At 41.0% G+C, this 15,842-nt stretch overlaps 1 protein-coding gene across 4 annotated transcripts in view; it reads left to right on the forward strand.

The window, feature by feature from the left end:
• Nucleotides 1–632: 632 nt before the first annotated feature.
• NRP1 (neuropilin 1) overlaps nt 633–15,842 on the forward strand; it is a 138,108-nt gene continuing 122,898 nt past the window's right edge. For 3 of the 4 annotated variants that reach the window (XM_032395675.1, XM_032395678.1, XM_032395677.1), the window contains exons 1-2: nt 633–1,205; nt 4,628–4,802. In XM_032395675.1, the coding sequence (XP_032251566.1) occupies nt 1,133–1,205; nt 4,628–4,802 (248 nt within the window). In that variant the 5' untranslated portion in view covers nt 633–1,132. The remainder of the gene's footprint in view (nt 1,206–4,627; nt 4,803–15,842) is intronic. The other variant, XM_032395679.1, reaches the window with a different exon arrangement.

A 15,842-nucleotide genomic window follows, 5' to 3' on the forward strand; every position in this document is an offset into this window, starting at 1 on the left:
GCTGTCGACCCTCGCCCGGCTCTGTGGTGCGTCTCCCACTCCAGCCTAGCTTTCCCGGGTCTCCGCAGTCCCGGCCCGGAGCGTCAGGGGCGCCCTGCTGCTCTCTGCCCCGGGCCTCGGGCCGGCACAGCGGGAGTGACGCGACTGGCCCCCGCTCCTCGCCGCCGCCGGCCGGGGATTCGGAGTTGGGAGAAGCAGGAGCCACCTCCCGGGCGCGCCGCACTCCTCCGGGGCTGGATCCCGGAGATCCTCCGCGAGCTGCCGGTCTCCCTCGCCCCCGCCCCCGTTCCCCCCCCGCCCGCCCCTGGTCCTGAGCGAGCAAGCGGAGGTAGGCTAGTCCGACCCAGTCGCTGGCACCGACCTCGCAGCCTCCTCTCCAAACACACACCCACACCCACACGCCCTGGGCACAGACCCCCAACGCCTCCCTTCCCGCGGAGATCCTTCGGGGCCTCCGGGAGAGAAGGACAGACGGACGGGGCAAGCACACGGAGGGAAACTTGTTCCTCCCAATCTCCTGTCAGGCAATTACTGGCGAGCCTGTGCCGGCAGAGGGGAGGGAGGAAGCGAGGGAAGGGCTCCAGAAGGGGAGGGGGAGGACGGAGGAGGTGGGGGAGGCGGGGGTGCAGTTGGTGAAACTCCTCTGTCTCCCGCTCATCTTTTCATTGCTTGCTCCTCTCCTTCGCGCAGACACCCCGGACCTCCCCTGGGCGCCAGCTCCTCGGCTCCAACGGGTCCAGAAACAAGTCGGATTTTTTTTTTTTTTCTTTCTGGAAATTGGCTTTGGTGTGTTTCCCTACCCCCCCCCCCCCCCCCCAGCCCCCCCCCCCCTTTTTTTTTTTTTTTGAGACATGGCCCGGGCAGTGGCTCCTGGAAGAGGAACAAGTGTGGGAAAAGAGAGAGGAAACCGGAGCTAAATGACAGGATGCAGGCGACTTGAGACACAAAAAGAGAAGCATTTCTCTCGGATCAAGGCATTGCCTCGCTGCCCTCTTTTCTCCAAGACGGACTGAGGATTTTACAGCTCTAGGCGGAGTTGAAGCTCTTCAGATTGTTTAGATTCCCCCTTTGCTCTATTTTCCCCGCACGTTCTCGTTCTCCCGCTTCTGCCTGGGGATCCGGCGAAGGGAGAATGGAGAGGGGGCTACCGCTCCTCTGCGCCGCGCTCGCCGTCGCCCTCGCCCCGGCCAGCGCTTTTCGCAACGGTAAGTGACAGGCGGAGGCGCGTGTGACAGCGCGGCGCCCGGGCTCACCGGTTGCCCGCGTCCGGCCGGGGTTTGGCTTCCCGCCCCAGCCGCGGGACTCACGCAGAGCTGCCGGGGCGAACCGGCAATAGCCACCTCCTGGGCGAAGGAAACTTTTGTCCAGGAGGAGAAATAAAGAAGTAAGATAGTCGGTTTAGGGCAGGAAGATTTCAAGTCCACTGTCTCCCTTCTGAAGTTGCTTGTTTGGTTATGGGGGTTTTCCTGCCTCTGTTACACGGCAGAGCTGCCTACCTTCTATGATCAGCACACCAATTATCTTAATAATGTTTCCTCCCAAAGGCAATTAGATGAGACTCCCTTTCAAAAATTTGATGGCTGTTGAAAGTTAATGAACACTTTACCAGGAGAACTTCCTGGTTCTTCTGCAGCTCTTCGAAACCGTTTCCTCGGGTGGGTGCCTGCAAGAGATAGCGGTTTTTTGGTTGCTGGAACTCCCTCCTCCGCCTTTGCAAATCGCCCCTAATGTGTCTGAAGTATGAATGAAAGTTACATAGTGTCAATAAAGGAATCTGATATATACAGTGTAAGACACCAGGATATCTGAAAATCCCTAGCCTAGTTGCAGCTTCCACTTAGCTTTTAAAACCACTAACTGTTAAGTAAATGAAAGAATGCTGGGTTATAAACAGTATCCCCTAACCTAAATAATGTATTTTAAAATGTGATCTGGTTGTAGGCATGTTTAACTTAGGCTTTAAAGTAGGTGAAGGCAAGAGTATGAAATTATCTTTACAGTAAGTCTTCAGCAATTATTATTAACTAATTATCAAATATTTACTTTTGTCTGGCTTAGATTTCAATCAAAGTAATTAGAAGAAAAGAACACCCACTACTTACTGTGGTATATTGTTTTAATAAGGGACCACAAGTGGAGGGGTTCATACCAAGAGGAATTTAAATCACGTCTTTATGATGGAAGTTAATCTCTTTAATATGCTTTTTGGAGGTTTTATGATTGAAGCAATAGATTTCCCCCCAACAGCTACCAAGCGGTGTTCTAAAAGATATGCTTAGAGGCAACACACACACACACACACACACACACACACACTGTGAATGTGGAGTTCAATTTATTAATGAACCTGAGTTGGTGGCATCTTTCTATAATCTGGCAAAGGATAACATTCTCCTCCGATTGAAAGAGGTCAAGTGGTTAGACTTTAGAAATTACAGTAACCCAACCTCTGCCCTCCACAACTCCTGAGATTAAATCCATAGTCAAGATGTTCACAGGATGGATTTGAAACCTAATGCAAATAGCTTCCAGACTTTAGGTTGTGAACTCCATGTATATGTGTGTGTATGTGAATGTATACACAAATGTATATATATATGAAATATATTTTTAAATTTTCTTAGCAGAAATCTGGGGAATGCTGAGAACCTGAGCCTCAGTCTATGAGCTTGACTGGTTAAAGCCATGTTGCTATGCTTGCAGTGACCAGAGTCAGTAAATGCCTCTATAACACAGCAGACCTCTTAAAGCCATGTCCACCTCCTCGGAGTACCAGTGTCTGCTAAATTAATTCATTAACCTTATTTAGGTCTAATGGTCCAGAGTCATTAGAAATTGCTCTTTCTTAATCAACTGTTAGAGAGATTTAACAGAGCCAGGGAGTCTAGCAGTCCACATTATCTTATTACACTGTCACTTTCTCAGAAGTCACAGATTAAAGAGCTCTGGTGTGGTACCGAGTCCACCTAAATGTCTTCTGAAGTGACTCTGTGGAGTGACTAGAAGCAGTACTGTTTTATTTCACTCCTCTAACGGATGCCAGACACTGCCATGATGTTTGTATAGAGCTGGAGGAGACTTAATGAGATGGGGTCACTTTCCAAGTTTTCTCCACATTTAAAATAATGGAAGAGCCTCAGTAGAATCACATAACAGAGTCCAATATAATCATTAGTTGAGATTCCGAACTCCAGTTGCAACATTTCTTCTTGGCAAACCTTAAGCCTTTAAAAGCTAAGGCAAAGGAAACCAGTATAAGGGTACCCCCAGTCTAAGAAACATGGTCAGAAATATCTAGCAATTGAGAAAAACAATATGATTTATATTGTCTTCTTTTTAATTTATGGGAAATGATTTCTGTAATGCATGTAGCTTTATGCATTTTTGATGTGCACTTCATCTTTCATTTCCATTTGACCTGGTTTTCCTGTAATAAAATTCTGTAGATTTATAAATTCATGCTGAGAGCAAAGAATGCCATTCTCTTTCCACAGGGAATCTATTAGATGCAATATTAAAATCTATATATACCATTACTGAAAATTTGTGATTGATAGGCTTATGTATTTCACTGCTTTCATACCTATTCCTCTTACATAGTTTAGGCACCAAATTTTTATTGCTTAAAATTAAGCATCAATAAATGTGGCAGCATTTCGGGCTGAGACTTTCCAGCATGAAATCCATCATAAAAAGTGACAATGAGAATCTACACTGAACAATAAAGCAGCCCAGTGACTGGTTTATTTGGCTCTCAGTGAATCATTTCAGCATTTGGGTTTTTCGAAATGAAGGCTCAAAACTAGTTAGCTCACCTTTCCCAGAATGTGAGACTGTGGCTTATCATATGTGATATCCAGACCTTGGTGTGGTGGGTTGTTGTTGTTGTTGTTTTTTTTTTTCCCCCAACATCTAGGTAATTAGAATTAATGCTATGTGGCTATTTATTTTTCTTTCTGCCCAGTTGCTTTGATCTGGTCTCTAAGACTGAACAACTTTACTTGGAGCAGTGGAGCAGAATTATTTCTGCTTCACCAAATACACTTTGTTCTTTGTTGATCTGGATCTCCAGAGCAGAGATAACTCAAAATCACTTAGATTTATGGGCAGATAAAACAACAACACAAAAGGTTTGGCTTTAAGCCAATCGAAGTCTTGGATGACAATCCCCACTGATCAATGACATAGACCAGGCTTATCATCAAAAAGCCACACAAGGGGTCGAATAGCTTCTTTTAGTCACCTTCCACTCAGAACTTGCTACTTAATGCGATTACACTTCTTGGGGGGGGATAATTAAGTCTAGCAGGAGCTCCCTGGGGACCATGTTAACATCCATTGAGAGGATTTAATGTTTTTAACGCTAGAAGACCTTCTTCTTGGGAAGGAACTTTGTGGGGGGTAAGGGTGGAGTCCTGTCAGATCTCAGTCTACTTTTCTCCTGACCTAACCTTCCTGGGATCAAAGAGTGTTCCTTGGCGGCAGGGTTGTATCAGTGCCACCTGAAGGACCCACGGGGAGTTCCCCCTAAAAAGTTATGGAATAATAACCAGTAATTTATATATAAAGCTAGAATACCTAAGTGGTTGTCAGGGAAAGATTTACCAAAATGTTATTTTTATTACAGATAAGTGTGGCGATACGATAAAAATTGAAAGCCCCGGGTACCTTACGTCTCCTGGTTATCCTCATTCTTATCATCCAAGTGAAAAATGTGAATGGCTGATTCAGGCTCCCGACCCATACCAGAGAATTATGATCAACTTCAACCCTCACTTTGATTTGGAGGACAGAGACTGCAAGTAAGTGAGAAAGTATTTGAACAGGGCACCACACCGCCATCTTGTGGTCATGGATGTCTAAGGGGGAAAGTCAGTGTGTACAGTATGGGGTATAAATGAATCCAGGAGGGATTCTAATCTAGGCCAGATCATATGTCAATGGTATGGAAATTAAATTATGTTAAGCGATTTCTGAGTTCCCCAAACTAGGAATATTATGTTGAAATGTATAATCCCTCATATTCTTTTTCCTGTTAACACTTTTGGTTTCAGAACTCTTTTGTTAAGAAATGTGTCTATGTGCTTTTTTTCTTTTTTTTCCCCTGAAAAGAGGAAGAATGGAAACCCAAACTTTCGCTTGAGTTTTTATTAAATATTGTGGGTTACTAGCATCAACAGATGGTGAGGTTGGATATTTTTTAACAAATCTGTGACACATTTTGTGATTTAAGGACTGTATCTTATTGAGTTTGACGTGACAAAACAAATTGTCATTGAATAAAAATGAGGCATATAGTATAAGTCAGATGAGGGTTTTTTTTAGTAGATTAATGATTGCAAGTCTTAATGGAAAACGCAAAAAAAATTGTTAATGCACAGTGAATACAATGGGGCTCAAATATAAATTGATATTTCATCCATCAGCTTTAGTCTTGCTAACTCCTTCTTTTGTTAAGTAACTAAGCATCAATTTATGTCGGATTTCATTATTATTATGAAAACATTCTCACTATAGAGACAGCCTAAATTATATTTCCTCACTTTATATGAAAGTACTAGTTGTGCAGGCTTTGCTTTGCACAGTATGGAAAACGTATTTTAACTTTGCAGGCGCAAGCAGTCCACTCAGATCCAGGTTTGCTCTTCTCTCTGGACACCAAGCAGACCACCTGTCTCTGTCTTGCCCACGTTACCCCATTCTGCCAACCTGCACAGGTTATATTCTGCAGACACTTGAACCTGAATATCTATCTTTAATGAAGTTTGGATATAGAAATAGTTTTAGCAAAGGAAAACAATCTACTTAAATCTCAGTTCCAAAGTGTTTCTCAGGGACTGATATGTTTTCCGAAGTTTGAAAATGGGTCAGTTTGATATAACTGTATACAATGTAAATAGGTTACAAGTTCCGTTGGATATAAACATTATTGTGCAGGGACATTCCCTTTGCAAACACATAGCCCTTTTAGGGAAGAACAGAATGATATGAAAAGGTTCCCACCTGTAGGAGGTCCTTAACAACCTATTGAGTTGGTGTGGTAAAACTAGTGTTTTGTGCGCAGGGAAATGAGGTCATCTGGTTAGTTCAACATTCTGGTGCGTAGAGAATTAGCATATATTCATCGATCAATTTCCAAATAATCAGCATACACTACAGTGTAATAGAATTATGCCGATTCCAATTTAATCCTTGTTCTGTGCTTCAGGGCATTATATTGACTTCTTAATCTTGTATGAAAGTTTCCATTAATAGTGTTCAGTGACTGCTAGGAAACAGGGAGTTTGTTGTTGTTGTTGTTGTTGACGATATTCTGTATGGTGATTTTACAATGTCAGTCACCTAGACAACCTAGAGATTTGTTTTCTCTTTCATTTTATTTTAGTTTGTTTTATTTTTTTTTTTTGCTTTTTGACAATACTTAAATTTCTCTAAAAGATATTTTTAAGAAACTCAACGTAAAACATACTCAAGTAATAACATTATTCCCAAAGATAAGGTGCCATTACATTTTAGTAAACTCATGTCTACTAAATCCTGATCTGAGAGTCGTGACCATGTCTGTGTATAATATAATAGTTCAAAAATTCAGAATAATCAGGAGTCACTAGCAGTGGTGTGCTGGTCAATGCTGAATGACCGGATCTTGAAAGGGGGTGGTTCAAGACCTCATTTGTAATATTTACCAATTCCTGTCGTGTAAATATTCCCACTGTGACCAGTTTCAAACTATCCATATGATGTCGCTGTACACAGATTTGTGTACTTGTGTAGTCCTAAAGAGACATGTGCGATGGGTTCTTGTGAGCTGGTGCAAGCCAGTTCCAGCACATAACCGGGGAAGCCAGTTGAGTGAATTAATACATGTTAAGTGCTTATAACAGTGCCTGGCACACAGTAAGTCTTCAATAAGTATTTGCTGTATCATGATGTGAGGTGGAGTATGGTGGAATTGGAACCTTCTCAGTTTTCTTTCTTCCTTCCTTTCCTTCCTTCCTTCCTTCCTTCCTTCCTTCTTTCTTTCTTTCTTTCTTTCTTTCTTTCTTTCTTTCTTTCTTTCTTTCTTTCTTTCTTTCTTTCTTTCTTTCAACATTTTGAGGCCTTCTTTTTCTTTTTAATTTTATCTATTTATTTTAAGATACAGAAAGAGAAGGAGTGTACACACATGAGTAGGGGCAGGGGTGGAGGGAGCAGAGGCAGAGGGAGAGAATCCTAAGCTGACTCCACGCTGAGCATGGCACCCGAGGTGGGGCTCAATCCCAGGACCCTGAGATCATGACCCAGGCTGAAATCAAGAATCGGATGCTTAAGTGGCTGAGCCACCCAGGTGCCCCTCAGTTTTCCTTTTGAAAAATGACAAGAAAAAGGATAATTATTATTTATAGGAAGGGACAATTTTAGTGATATCAGCATGGTATTCAAGAAACTGATGTGGGCAAGAAGATTGTTTCTGTCATTCCGCTGGTGAGACTTTTTTAAGGCTACCAAGTTAAGTGGTTTCTTAACTCTAGCAACTGGAGGGTTTGTTCTCTCTGAAGGTGCCATCTCCTGGCCAGCCTCAGAAGGCTGATATATTTAGCCTGATGAAGTCAATGGAGATTATGGCATAGAAAATATTTTTCTGCCGTGTTTGGAAGTGTTGCTATCTGATTGTTTTATCAATGAAAATTCCAAAATGATAGAGGAAGAGCAACTGAAGACATTGCTGTCACTATCTTTCCGGGTTGGTCCACATGACTCCTGGTCACTGTTGAAGGTTGCAGTTGAGATTCTACAAATGGGGCACAATTCTTACAGTCGTTCGTGAAGTCTGCAAGAAGAATCCACAGCTTTAATTTAAAGTTAAAATTCCCTACAAAAATAGAAAATACCAATAACCCTTGGAAGAACAAATTCATAGACTTCAAAATTTTATGTTGAATGTGCAAAAGCATAGTTTCGTTTTTGTTTTTGTTTTTATTTTAGTGGGTTTGGGGCTTTTTTTTTTTTTTTGTAATTTACATTAGGCTACTTCCATAAAAGGAATTTGAGATAATACAAAATTAGGTACAACAAACCACATCCAACGAGCTAGCAAGCTTGTAGTTATCATTCCTGTTGAGATCAAGCTGTTTGTCTTATTGGAGATATTTAATATCACTCCCTGTTTCAGCTATATTATGTGTCTAATAGCAATAAAAAGTACTTGCTTTACCAATGTAATCAGGTTATTGGTAAGATAAAATGGGGTAGTGGATACGAAAGCCTTTTGAAAAGTTGAAACCTTCCCTCAAAAGAAGTTATCATTGCTATTATGATATCTTGAACAACTTGGTGATAGTTAGAACATTTGGAAATATGAAACTTAAGCATATGTCAAACTAAATATATAGATCCAGTAATGGGATGACCTACATAAAATACACCCAGCAATTTCTCTCGAAACCGTCCAGTATTTGTACAGTCAACTTCCACCATGTGAAAGCTTAAGAAATCAATTCCTTAGCACATTTGCTTGTTGAGAAACATCCTTAAAAGCCAAGTAAACAGATTTTTTTGTGGAATGTAGAGATGGATGAGTAATTATTTTTTTATTGTTATGTTAATCACCATACATTACATCATTAGTTTTTGATGTAGTGTTCCATGATTCATTGTTTGTGCATAACACCCAGTGCTCCATGCAGAACGTGCCCTCTTCAATACCCATCACCAAGCTAACCCATCCTCCCACCCCCCTCCCCTCTAGAACCCTCAGTTTGTTTTTCAGAGTCCATCATCTCTCATGGTTCGTGTCCCCCTCCGATGTCCCCCCCTTCATTCCTCCCCTCCTGCTATCTTCTTCTTCTTCTTTTTTTTTCTTAACATATATTGCATTATTTGTTTCAGAGGTACAGATCTGTGATTCAACAGTCTTGAACAATTCACAGCGCTCACCATAGCACATACCCTCCCCAACATCTATCACCCAGCCACCCCATTGCTCCCACCCCACCACCCACTCCAGCAACTCTCAGTTTGTTTCCTGAAATTAAGAATTCCTCATATCAGTAAGGTCATATGATACATGGCTTTCTCTGATTGACTTATTTCACTCAGCATAACACCCTCCAGTTCCATCCACATCATTGCAAATGGCAAGATCTCATTCCTTTTGATGGCTGCATAATATTCCATTGTATATATATACCACAACTTCTTTAGGGATGGATGAGTAATTAAATAGATGAATTCTGGGAGGAATTTTTATTTTTATTTACATTTGTATTGTTTTATTTATAATTAAATTAAGAATTATTTCATAGTTTTAACAATACAGTAAAATGTACACAGTTACTACTTTTCATGTGAAGATCATGAAGACTGACCTAATAAATAAACAAACTATGAACCTAACCTTACAAAAAGTTTTTAGAGTGAGTATCAAGGGGCATGATTTCCTTATGGAAGAGGAATGTTCAGGTTGTGCTGATAGTTTTAAAATGCAACAATCTATGTTCCAGGTTCCATTATGAGTCAGGTTTCATGACAAATAAGCATCAAAAACATAGTATTATAGCTCCCTGAATTCTTTTATTGAACATAGTGTGGTATCGATCAATCAATCAGTCAGGCAGGAGAACATCTGTCTGTGGGCTAATGTTGTGCTAGGATGTGTAGCAATACCAGCTGGTTTTATTGTTATGTTGATAAAAGGTGGTTAGAGAATGTTCTGAAGGAGAAGGTGTGGAAGGAATGCACCAGCAAAATCCTCCATGCTTGTGAAGTATCGAAGCACAGTTACAAGCAGAAAAGAAAGAAAAAAGCAACCTGCTGGGTGTTTTTCAGAAAGCAATGTTCATTGTGCACTGTAAATGGTTTTCTGCATTTACATTGAGCTAGTTAGATCTTACTCAGTGATAGTTTTCTTCGGTGGTAACACAGACATCTTGAATCTCATAAAAGTTTATATCTGCATAATAAACAAGAATGTCATTGATACAGTAGTTAGAATTTATGGAACTTTTCCGGTTTCCCAGCAATGCAAACTATCAGCATGATAATTTATAATGGGTTGTGACAAATACCGCTGAGCAAAGAGGTGTGTGATTACATTCAGATCAGATGTCATCATCTGGGGAGCAATAAAAATTTCACAGACATTGGGTTAAAAACATTAAGAAAATGAATGTGGAGCTCCAGAAAGAGTCTAAAAAGGTGGTAGTATTGGAGGGAGAAAGCTCAGTAGTGGTCTTCTTACTCACTGGTTCCTGACTTCAATGCCTGATTTGTCAGTGCCTTTTTGTAGGATTTCACCAAGACACAGGCTAACGTGGCACAGATGCTTTTCTGTCTATAACTTAGATGTGTAATCCCTTCTTAGTGGGACCAAAAATAGGTGTTTTTTTCCTAATTCAAAGCAATCAAAGGGAGGTTTCACTTTTGGAACTTCGCATGAAGTTTAATTACAAGAAAATCTTAACTAAATGAGATGATATTCAAGTTTTGGAATTTTGTTGGAATAAATCACACATTGTTTCTTTAATGCTGCTTTTAAAATTACCTAAGTTATAAAAAAATAAATAAAATAAAATTACCTAAGTTATTACAAACTTTGAAACACTGGTCATTTCATTTATTTTCATAGACCATAAACTCACTGAATGAAAATTAATCTTCCATTAGTTTCTCAGATCTGATAATTTTCACAAATTGAATTATACAGTGGTCACTTTGTCATTTATTGGCAATTTGGGGAATATAAGTTCCATTTTTTGTTTCCCTGAGTACTATTTTTTGTTTCCATCCTTTCTTTTTTTACTTTGTTCAGCATGGGTTTTTTTCATTAATTTTAATTTTTAAAATGCTGTGTTAAAATATTATTTACCTTGATTGGTGAGTTTTTGGCTTTTTGTATCTGAGGCAAGTGCCTTACTCTAGTCCCAGTCCTGTGTTTTAGAGTATCACTTAGACCAAAATGAAGTCTTTGTTTTATGGAAAACAGTGAGTATTTTAAGCCAAAATATTTCTCCATTTTCTGTATTAAGTATGGAAGTCTATGTACTTTTAATTAAAGTACAAGATGTATGTAGAAAAATACACACAGTATAAAGTTCGATAAAATTTTACAAGGTGAGCACAACCACATAACCAATCCAGAGTAAACATTTCCAGCTTCCTACAAAGAATCCCCCTTATGTTCATCTAGCCTTTGGCTTCAAGGATGACTACTGTCCTAACTTGTGTGATTCCATTTTTATAAATTTCAAAATGAGACAAAACTAAACTATAGTCTTAGAAATCTGTAGGCACTATCCTTTGAATGTGGTAAAACTCTTTGGCATAGAGATAGAACAATGAATACCATTCCCTTTCTAATAAAAAAAAAGAGTCATACTGAAGTGTATTCTAATGTTTTTCAGTGACTACTGTAGAAATATCTTGTATTCGTTACATATACTATGGGAATGTTAAAATACGCACAAAGTTTTCGATCTAGAGCTTGTTTTAGATGCAAGGCAAATACAGAAAAATCTTCCCCTTGCTTTATTTTTCAGTTTTTCATTGTTGGTTTTCATCTCAAGTAATTTCCCAACATGGGCAATGTGGGAGGAACCACCACCAAGCTCAATTCAATTAAAAAACTTTTGATTGGATGAGAATGAACCCTTCTCAGAACAACTGCTGGACAATGTTGTTGCTACCACCTGCAGCATCCGTGGTTACTACTCAGGCAGATAATTATCTACTTTCTTCCTTTTGATATTTTTCCCTATTAGCACTTATTTAATTTGAACAAAACCCCATGTGTTTAATAAAATTAATGTTCCTTTATTATTTTTTACTATAAGCAATCCCATTTGATCATAATGAATTTTGAGCATTACAAGGTTGCTGTGTGTTAGGCATTTCTGTAATTTAAAAGAAGCAACCTTTATGAGAAGCTAAAAGAGAAGGTTACTTGAAATCTTATCAAATTGAATCAACATGTGCATGGCATTTCCAACCAGATTTCACTTGGGGAGCAGACACTTAAAAATTGATCCAAGTGAGACATATGCCTTCAGCCGGCGTGCATATTCGCAGCTCCTTTTTTTTTTTTTTTTTCCCCAGCATAAAACTTGATACTTGCCTGCATGCTGACATACTCCAGCGGAAGCACACACACAAACACATATGTGCATGTGTGTGTGTGCTTGTGAAGGAGGCTACAAAATAAACTTAACTAATTGCCGTTGTAGTTATTCATCAAGGCTGATCATTAAGCCCAAAGAAGAACAAGAGACAAGATTAGTGTTCAGATCAGGTTCCAAATGCCTTCTAATTGGGTGTTTGTAATCAATCCTGATTGTAGGAGTCAGTGACTTGGCAGAACATAGCACCTCCAAAAAAAGATTTTTCCTGCTCTTCTGTGGTTGATGGAACTGTGTCTAGTATCTAGGTCAGTTAGGGATGGCATGAGGTCAGGATGACTCTCAGATTGGCTGTGAAGCATGCCAAACACATTATGCTGGCTTATGGTTGAAATCACTTAGTCTTTGCAGTTAGCTTAGCAATTGAACTTCCTTCATTCAGAACTCTACAAAATTCTGCAGAAGAGCAGAGAGGAAAAATAATCTTTTGGCTTCTCTCCACTCAATTGCCTTTTAACTTAACTATTTTTCCCGCTCGAGCCTAGGTCTATATTGTACACATCTTATATCTTATTCAGCCACCATGTTTAATTTTCTCCTTTAATTTAAGTAATCAATAGAGTGTTTGGGAAGGAATGGTCATGGCTGGTTCTTCCTGTCAGGTCCTCAGTCTATGCCCTCCATGACACCCACTAAGCACTCTGTGCACATGATCTCACTCAATCTTCCTGTCATCCCCATTTTACAGATGGCAGCACTGAGGTTTAGAAAAGTTAGATCAACTGAGCCCAAACGCTCAGCAGCTGCACCAAGTTATTTTTCCACCTTTGTGACTGATGGGGCTTGGGACGTGCCTTTTGAAGGAGGAAGTTCTTATGAAGTGTTGCCAGCTCATCTGGTATCCAAACAGCCATTTTCTTCTATGAAAGACCTCACAAAAGTTTGAATACAAACTAACTCATTCTGAGGAAGGACTTAATTTTTAAACTCTCGGTTCAGATTAGGTAAGAACTGCTAAAAACTGTGCACAGAAACTTCCAACCAATTGGTGATTTTCCACTCAGTAAAAACTTGCCTGAACCTGGGGATGAAATCCTAGCAGAAAATATCTAAATTCCAGTCCCTTTGGTTGATGGAGTTTGAAAGCACAAAGCACATACAAACACAATATTTACTTAAAGCCTGATAACCAGGCAGCACAAGGGTTCGATTTATACAGTTGGTTCGAGGGATGTGTGAGATCCAGCTGCATGCTGCGCTTCCTCACTGCCCAAAGTCAGAAGGCCACCTTGTCTTCCAAGTACTGCTCGTTGACTTCATCTCAGGCAAATGTCAGGCAAGTTTTGCTCTCCCACATCTCCCCTGTTTGTAAAATTTCAATACTTGTATTTGCCATGATGACTCTGAAGGGTTAAAAGGGAGAATGTTTGCTCAGGCACTGGATTCCTATGAGAAACAGAAGAGTGTTTTTTGAGAAGAAACAGATGCTCCAGAGTATTTTGTTTTTATCTGGTCAGATACTTGTATAATCAGCCGGCCAGGTTGGAGGTGATGGCTTGTTGCTTCTGTGAGTGACTGGCATGTCATGGAGAGAGCAGCCAGTCCCAGGCTGAAAGAAGACGCTAAATGTCTCCTTCTTCAAGTTGTTAAATTTCTTTAGAACAGCCAGAGGTGGCAAAGGCCAGGCAATATATTCCCGATTCCAACTTCTTGCTTGACTCTCCAACCAACAGATGCTACGAGCTGGGAAGGTATTGTGTGCAGTAGAAGCAATCACTGAAATGGCATGGAAAAAAATAAAATGTGGTCAAAACCTTAGTCCTTCAGAGATAATTTTTTTTTAATTAAAAGCACTAACTTCCCAAATTTAAAGAAAAAAAGAACACGTTCTTGACTCAAAGAAAATAAAGGACACAAAGCCCCCCAAGCTCGGTCGCTTGACTTCCACTCACTTGGGGTGATGTTGTTTTAGATGGAGCAACACCTGGCAAATGAGGCTGCTGTTTGGCCTTTTCTCTCAGTTCAGACCTGCCCATCCGTTCTTGAATAACTTGGGAAAGTGAGCGTTTATTTGTAACACAGATGGTCACAAAAAAAGATGATTAAAATATATGAAAACTTCAATTTCTGGATCAATCCACTCTTGGAAAAAATGGCAGCCACCAGAAATGGCAAATCCTCACGAATTCGACAGTGAGGCTGTTATGCATGCGGCTCTCGCAGACCACCCATCTGCCCAGGTTCTTCATTCTAACTGTACAGGTAAGGGTTGGTCTCCCCATTAGGTGGTGAGCTCTTTTAGGGCAGACACCATGTCTGACTTATATCAGTCCCCACAATGCTTTGCACATAGCAGGCACTAGATTAATGGGCCTCCACAGCTGACAGTTTTATCGAGATTGAAGACCAGAAAGAATAGAGGGGAAGCAAACAGTGTTGAGCCAAGTAGAGTCTACGGTTCACCGTAGGCAGTCTGGAGGAGACAATAGCAAAATTCAGTGAAGGGAGAGCAAAAGGGGCAATTCTGAAACTACTCAAGCGGGTGGTCAGTTGGTCTGAGCGCCAGTCCTTCAAAAAGACTTGACACCAGCCACTTCCTGGACACAGAGGTGGTAGCTGCATTTTCGTGTTCTCAAAATCTGTCCGGGTCCCTCCTCCTCCATCCCCACCTACCCAGTCAGAGCCATCGGAACTGGGATTTTGGAGCCTCAGTCCACAGCCACAGGCAGGAGGGGCCGGGCCGGAGGGGCAGGCTCCCCACGCGTACAGCCCGCTGCCCCTCCACTGTCTATGTTTGAAACGCATTTTAGCCCCGGCTCCACGGGAGCCAAATCATCACTAAAACTGCCCTAGCAGCTTCTTCACTTCTACAAAGGGTAGCCCATAATTTTATTTTTCATTGAAGGTTGTTGACCCTGGGCAGAGGGAAGAGTGGGGTTTTTAGCACTGATTGGATTTTTCTTTTTTTTTTTTTTTTAAGATTTTATTTATTTATTTGCGAGAGAGAGCACGAGTAGGAGGGATGGGCAAAGGGAGAGGGAGAAGCAGACTCCCAGCTGAGCAGGGGGCCTAATGTGGGGCTCGATCCCAGGACCCTGAGATCACGACCCAAGCCGAAGGCAGATGCTTAACCAGTTGAGCCACCCAGTCACCCCCCCTTTTTTAAGGAAGAAGTTTTACATTTTCCTTATCCTTTATTCCACTGCCAATTTCTTTGTCCCTGAGTAATTGTTAGGTGATCTTGGTTCAGTCCTTTAAGACACATCCTCATTTCCTTCTTTAGCTCTTCTAGCCTCATACCTAGTGTGTGCGTTATTTCATTAACTCGAGCTGGGGATTTCTGATTGTCAGGGGACTCTGTTAGCAGCTCCTGTGAAAAGTGTTCTGGTGAGGATCAGGGGCGTGTGGATCATAATTGCATGTCTGCCCGTCATCCCCATCTGTGAGGCAGGATTCCGGGCAGGAGGGCTGGCTCACAGTCCGTGAACAGTTTGGTTATGGTGCTGTGAATACCGTGGCTTTGACAGTGTCGACCAGTTCAGCTCAGGAGGATGTAGCATCAGGCTCTGATGGACCCTCACAGCGCAGACACAGCCTCAGTTCATCTTTTTCCTTCTCTTTTTGAAGAAAAAAAATGCTTTCCTTCCCCTACCTATCTCAGTGACACAGTGTTGATGACATAATGAAGGTGGAAGTATCTTATGAATACAAAAGAAATATGTTACATAAAGCCTAGGTATTACTATAACA

The sequence above is a fragment of the Phoca vitulina genome, unplaced genomic scaffold (genome assembly GCF_004348235.1).
Source record: "Phoca vitulina isolate PV1807 unplaced genomic scaffold, GSC_HSeal_1.0 scaffold86, whole genome shotgun sequence".
Lineage (NCBI taxonomy): Eukaryota > Metazoa > Chordata > Mammalia > Carnivora > Phocidae > Phoca > Phoca vitulina.